Below are 6,180 nucleotides of genomic sequence, written 5' to 3'. Positions count from 1 at the left end.
ACAGAAACTGCTCTTTTTCAAGGACAGCTCTTATCAGAACTACGGCTTGCCCAAGGTCGTCCAGCCAGGTGCAAGTGGAGGAGTGGGGAATCAAACTCGGTTCTCCCAGATTAGAGTCCGTGCACTTAACCACTACACCAAACTGACTTCAATGTGGCACTTTAATGTAGCAGGCACTTCAATGTGTATAAAAAGGAACCCCAATTCCCTACGTACTTTGCTAGCAGGATCCCTCCCACCTACTGCTTCTGTGACTTTTTCAAAGGACCCTTCACAGAGACTTCAAGGGGGCCTTTTCCTTCTTTCACTCTGCACCAGGATCACCCAGTGCACAGCGTTGCTGTGTCATTCACCTCCTTTCCTCCAGACTCTCTTGGACTTCCACCCTTGATGGATCAGGCTCATCTGTTTTCTTTATCCCTATTTTACTGCCCCCTTCTGTGAATTCCTAGGATATGCTAGGTAGCCTTGTCTTCATCTATCACTATATTGCTGTGTGCATATGCATGCCCGTTTGATTCTTCGTGTGCCGCTTGCTGTTTCTACTGGCTAATTTTCCCCAGTAAAGGTTTTATATTTTGGTTTATTTTCTGCTTATTTCTAGGAATCTCTCTATCTCCATAAAGAAGCGTTACTCGGACTGGGACCCAAGAGGGATCCCTCTTCCATGCCAGGCTCCAGGTGGGACCTGGGGATCCCCTGGAGTTACAGCTGACCTCTAGATGACAGAGATCAGTTTCCCTGGAAAAAATGGGCATTGTGCCCCCACTGAGGTCCCTGTCCTCCCCAGGCTCCACCCCTAAATCTCCAGGAATTTCCCAACCTGGATCTGGCAACCCTACCCCTGCCAGTGGGCAAGGAGGACCTGGAAACCCTAATATCCCCGAATAATGAATTGCCTGTAAGTGGACATGTTTGGACTTGACCTGCAAGAGGGACACTCCAAATGTTATAGATCCTACATGTATACACCATTTGGGTATCAAGATAAGATGGCCCTTGTACTGATACCTTCCTTACCTACAGTGAGGACCAATGGCATACCTGCCTGTGCCTCTCACCTAAAGCTGCCTGGAATACTTTCCAACTTAAAACCCACAAGAAGACTTACAATGAAACCAAAATTAAGAACAGACAAAGCACTAAATGAAACGCAGGAAGCATAAAACAAGTAAAACCATTGACAGTGCAGAATGTCCGATAAAACAAGAACATCAGTCATGGAGTTCTGTTGTCCCTTGGCACCTCTGCTCAGTGGAAATCCTTTTGGTTAGACACCTCAGCGTAAGGCACCCAGCTTAATATCTTAGGTTTATGCTGCCAGCATATCTTTGAGATATGCTGGTGTATCTCCATGATACACCAGAATAGGCATTAGTCACCATCTGAAGGTCTGTTGACGCAGGGTTTTAGGACTGGGCTGTAATTATTTTATACAAATGACATGATTTGTCCTCTTTATAATATTTACTGTTATATTTACATGGTTTCACAAGTAATGACATCCTATATTCTATGCTCCCACACTTGATTCTTTGAAAAGAATTCCTTGTGATCGTTTCTTGTTCATAGTTTCTTTCTTTTCTGTCTTAGATGCTTATGCTTCTTTTCATTATGAGAACATAAATATATATATATTAAGTTCTCCACAAACCTGCAAAGCATAAATCAATCTATAAGAGTCCTGGAAAATAACATATATATATATATATATATTTAGACTTCGCACCTAAATAAGAAGAAAGTAAGTGGCTCAAGAATGTGTTTCAGGAAGACTCTCCGATATCAAGATGCTGTTATTGAAATGGCCCTTTTCCAGGCAGGACTGATTTGGTCTCACATGGCAGACACCTTTCCAGTGCAGATGTCTAAAACCAGACAGGTTCCTGTGAGAGAAGGCACTGAAGCTATCGCCGAAATTTTCAGGAAGGTGTTCAGCCTCCCCCGGGAGCCACCCTTGCTCCTAGCAAAGCAATGCCTCTGGCCCAGCCCCAGCCCCCCCCGGGAAATTGGAAAGTCTACACCGTTGCCTTCTACATCATGTAAAGATTACACTTTCTATAAAACGGCAACTAAAATCTTGTAGATTTCAAAAATTCGAAGAATCGGAACACTGTGCTCTGAAGCATTTAACTCTTCATTTTTCCTCGGAGAGACTCTCTGGGAGAAGGACGGGTTCCACGGTTCGGTTGGCCTTCCGTAAGCAACACCCCAAGTCAAGCTCCACATCAATACTTTCAAAATTTACAGGGCATCCATTAGAGCAGCTGCAGAAATTCAAAACGCATGAAGTTTTGTTAACATATTTAGCATTCACAAAAAAATAAAAAATAAAAACAGACACACACACCCAGCCTTCCCTTCCTCCTTCCCTCTTCCTCCTCACTTACCTGGATGAAAAATGAAGACTGAGCTGTGCATTTACAAAGATTAAACAGCAATCAACAAGGATAATACTTAATTATTAGAAATACTGTTTTCTCTTCTGGATAATTTGTATCAAAGAAAGATACTTCTCAGATACAAAATTTTTAAATTATTTTTTATTGCTATTGTTAAAATGGGAAATTTCAATAAAATGCTGATAAAGATGGAGCAGAATCCCAGTTCAAGCTAATTATTTTAACTGGGTGTCAGCTAAAGAGTAATGTACCACACTTGTTAGCGCAGATTACTTGGGTCAGGTGTGTATTACCTGTTCCAGAGAGAGGAAAACCAAATTTTCCCACAAGGAATTGAAAGGAAAATAATAATAATAATGTGACTTCCTCTGGGTAAAACACATGCACAGCCCCTGGCCCAATGTACCATTTTTATTTCTGCGACTTCAAATTTTTATGATTATGCAATCAGCTACCACTGGCCAATCATGGTTTGGTACTCCCAAAGGAAGGGATCTAATTGTTCCTGGGCCTTGCTAGAAGCATCCCCTTCCCACTTGATGATGATCACTCACCAGCGACTGGTGGAACTGCTGACAGCCATCACAAGTAGGCAAACCGCATAGTGCCAGAAGAAGCACATGGTCAGGAAGTTCTTGTTTCCAGCATCTGCTTGGCTCCAGCCTGGACCTCCCCACGGTGGATGCAAGACAAACCCAATCTGATAGAAAGAAATCAGGAAGACTGCAATTGTTGTTTGGACATACAGTATTTAAGGAAGACTCCACTGGTACCATATAGGGCCAGTCCAAGCTCCTATCCCTGTAAACTAAAATTAACAAAAAAGACGAAAATGGAACAAAAGCAAACTGGAAATGGAACAAAAGCAAACTGAAAATTACATTACTAGGGTTTTCCCCCCAAGAGCTTTTGGATAGGGGTGGTGTTCAAGCTAAGCTAGTGCTCAGGCAGAGGATTGAAGACATCGAACGCCAACTGGACGTACAGGCGACCCCTGCCTTTTTAGCGCCATACAGTAGTAAATATATGGTTGCTCAAGCCCCATACTTATCCATTTTGGAGTCAAATAAACTTAGGAGGGCGTATACGCTGGCTAGATGCTCTGCTTTACCTTCTGCAGTTCTTGAGGGCAAATTCAAGAAAACTCCCCGAAATGAGAGGCTGTGCATGTGTGCGTCTGGGGAGATAGAATCCCAGGAACATGTGTTCCTAAGATGTCCATTATATAACGAAGCTCGCACAAAACTTATTGGTCCTCTCTTGGTTGGCTCCTCGGATCAGGATAAGATAGAAAAATTGCTTATAAATTCTGATCATATAGCGCTACACCAGATAGCGAAATTTTGTTGTTTGGTTGTAAAAGCTCATCAGTGTTCAGGCAGCCACTTGGGTTAGGACTGTTTGTTTTTTAATCTAATTGATCTTTTTATTCTTATTACTTAATTTTTTTAAGACTAAAATTCTGTCCTTTTTTACACCGTATTTCTGGTTTTAGAGTTTAAAATGCTTGTATAATTTTACACAAATAGTTTTACCATCTGGATATTTTAGACACTGTAATCTATTTATATGATAAATATTTGTAGGTATGGTTTTATATTGCTGGCTATGCGCTGTAATAAATTCAATTCATTCATTCATTCATTCATTCAAACTGGAAATCCTGGATTTCCTGCCTGGACTGGGGAATGGCAGCCCTGTACTATCATGTCATCAAGTGGTTCTCACTAATGATTTTTCCGTTCCGATACAGCACATGCTGTAGGTAAAGGCTGGTAATTACTGGAGAGTGTTTTGTGACAACATGGAAAAGAACGGGATTGCATGGAATTTTGTTCACACATAGAATGCAAAATCAAATCTTATGGGTCATGCTGGCTCATAAAAAAAAAATTAAACAGAAACAATAGAAAATGCCCAATCTTACAGGGTTGCCCGCTCTAAGTTGGGAGATTCCTGGAGATTTTGGAGGTGGAGCCTGGGGAAGGCCAGTTTGGGGAGGGGAGGGACCTCGGCCGGGTAGAATGCCATAGAGTCTACCTTCCAATGCAGCTGTTTTCTCTAGGAGAATTGATCTCTGTAACCTGGAGGTGTCATCCTAGGAGACCTCCAGCCACCACCTGGAGACTGGCAACCCTACCAGTTGATCAGGACTAAAAGTCATGGCAGGATTTTGAATTTTATTTATTTACATTTATGTATAGTTCAAATTTATAAACCACCCTACCCCTGTGTACACACAGCTCAGGGTGGTGTACAACGTATTGTATTTTTATTTATTTTAAAATAAAATTATTTTATTGATTTAAAAATTTAATTTAACATTTTTGAATTTAATTTTAAAAATTTCCCTCAGGATTTGATCCGAGATCTGCAATTAAAAATGACCTTAGAATGTAACCTCAGGTTTTGGTAATCCTGAGACGTACAACGTGTCAGAAAATCTCAGTCTTGGAACTTCACCAAGATCTTGGAGCTTCACCAAGTAGCATCGAGCCCTCTCAGCTCTGCATCAGCTTTTCCCTATCAAAGGCAGAGGTACCTGGATTCTTGGGTTTTTACCAGGACAGACTGAACATGCCAGGCCCCAGAATGGAATGACGACCCCTGGAAGTGGCAGAAGCATTCAGGGACTGGAATGACAGCCCCCAGAGTGAAATGACGGCCCTTGAGAATAGGAGAAGTGCTCTGGAATAGAAGTGCTCTGGAATGACAGCCCCCAAGTAGAATGATAGTCCCTGAGAGTAGCCGAAGTGTTCTGGGACTGGAATGACAGGGCCAAGGGTGGAATGACAGCGCACATAATTGAAATCCATGCTCTGCACTGTAATCATAAATCTTAGAGTGGAATGAAATACTTTACACTGATTTCAGTGAAAGGCACCACCTGTCATTCCAGTCCCAGAACACTTCTGTTAACCCCAGGGGCTGTCATTCCAGTTGCAGAGCACGTCTGCTACTCTGGGGGGTGGCATCATTCCACTCTGGGGGCTGACATTCCAGGCCCAGAACAAATCTGCTACTCCCAGGGCCAGTGTTCCCTCTGAGTTAGTGTGAGCTAGCTCACAGCATTTTAGCCTCCGGCTCACATGTTTTTGTCTTAGCTCAGGAAGGGACGGCTCCAGAGCCAGCTAATTTATGCAGTCACCAAATCGCTGGCTCACAGCTTGAATGCCGGTAGCTCACAAAGTAGAATTTTTGCTCACAGGATTCCACAGCTTATAGGGAACATTGCCCGGGGCTGTCATTCCAGCGTCAGAATAATTCTGCTACTCCTGGGGGTTGTCATTCTGCTCTGGGACCTGTCATTCTAGGTTCTGAACACTTCTGCAACTCCCAAGGGGCTGCAATTCCACTACAGGGGTGATCATTCCAGTCCCAGACAGTGTTCCCTCTAAGCTGAGTTAGTGTGAGCTAGCTCACAGTTTTTTAGCCTCTGGCTCACACATTTTTGTCTCAGCTCAGGAAGGATGGCTCCAGAGCAAACTAATTTATGCAGCAGCCAAATCACTGGCTCACAACTTTAATGCCAGTAGCTCACAAAGTAGAATTTTTGCTCACAAGACTCCACAGCTTAGAGGAAACATTGGTCCCAGATCACTTCTGGTACTCCCAGGGACCATCATTCCACTCTGAGACCTGTCATTCTAGTCCCAGAATACTTCTGCTACTCCTGTGGACCATCATTTCATTCTAGGTCCTAACATTCTAGGACTTGAATGCTCATGCTACTCACAGTAGGGTTACCAGCCTCCAGATGTGCCCTGGTGATCTCCCG

At 43.1% G+C, this 6,180-nt stretch overlaps 1 protein-coding gene across 1 annotated transcript in view; it reads right to left on the bottom strand.

The window, feature by feature from the left end:
* Positions 1-2,028: 2,028 nt before the first annotated feature.
* The window catches only part of LOC107115529 (transmembrane protein 45B-like), a 12,955-nt gene continuing 8,803 nt past the window's right edge, over positions 2,029-6,180 (bottom strand). Inside the window, exons 4-5 of the mRNA XM_015417261.1 lie at positions 2,957-3,102; positions 2,029-2,267 (exon numbers count right to left, since the gene is read on the bottom strand). Of these exons, the coding sequence (XP_015272747.1) occupies positions 2,138-2,267; positions 2,957-3,102 (276 nt within the window). The 3' untranslated portion in view covers positions 2,029-2,137. The remainder of the gene's footprint in view (positions 2,268-2,956; positions 3,103-6,180) is intronic.

Source organism: Gekko japonicus, unplaced genomic scaffold (assembly GCF_001447785.1).
Source record: "Gekko japonicus isolate JY-2015 unplaced genomic scaffold, Gekko_japonicus_V1.1 scaffold3640, whole genome shotgun sequence".
NCBI classification, from domain to species: domain Eukaryota; kingdom Metazoa; phylum Chordata; class Lepidosauria; order Squamata; family Gekkonidae; genus Gekko; species Gekko japonicus.
Note: the sequence above shows the minus strand (reverse complement) of the source record. Positions and strands in the feature narration are given on the sequence as shown.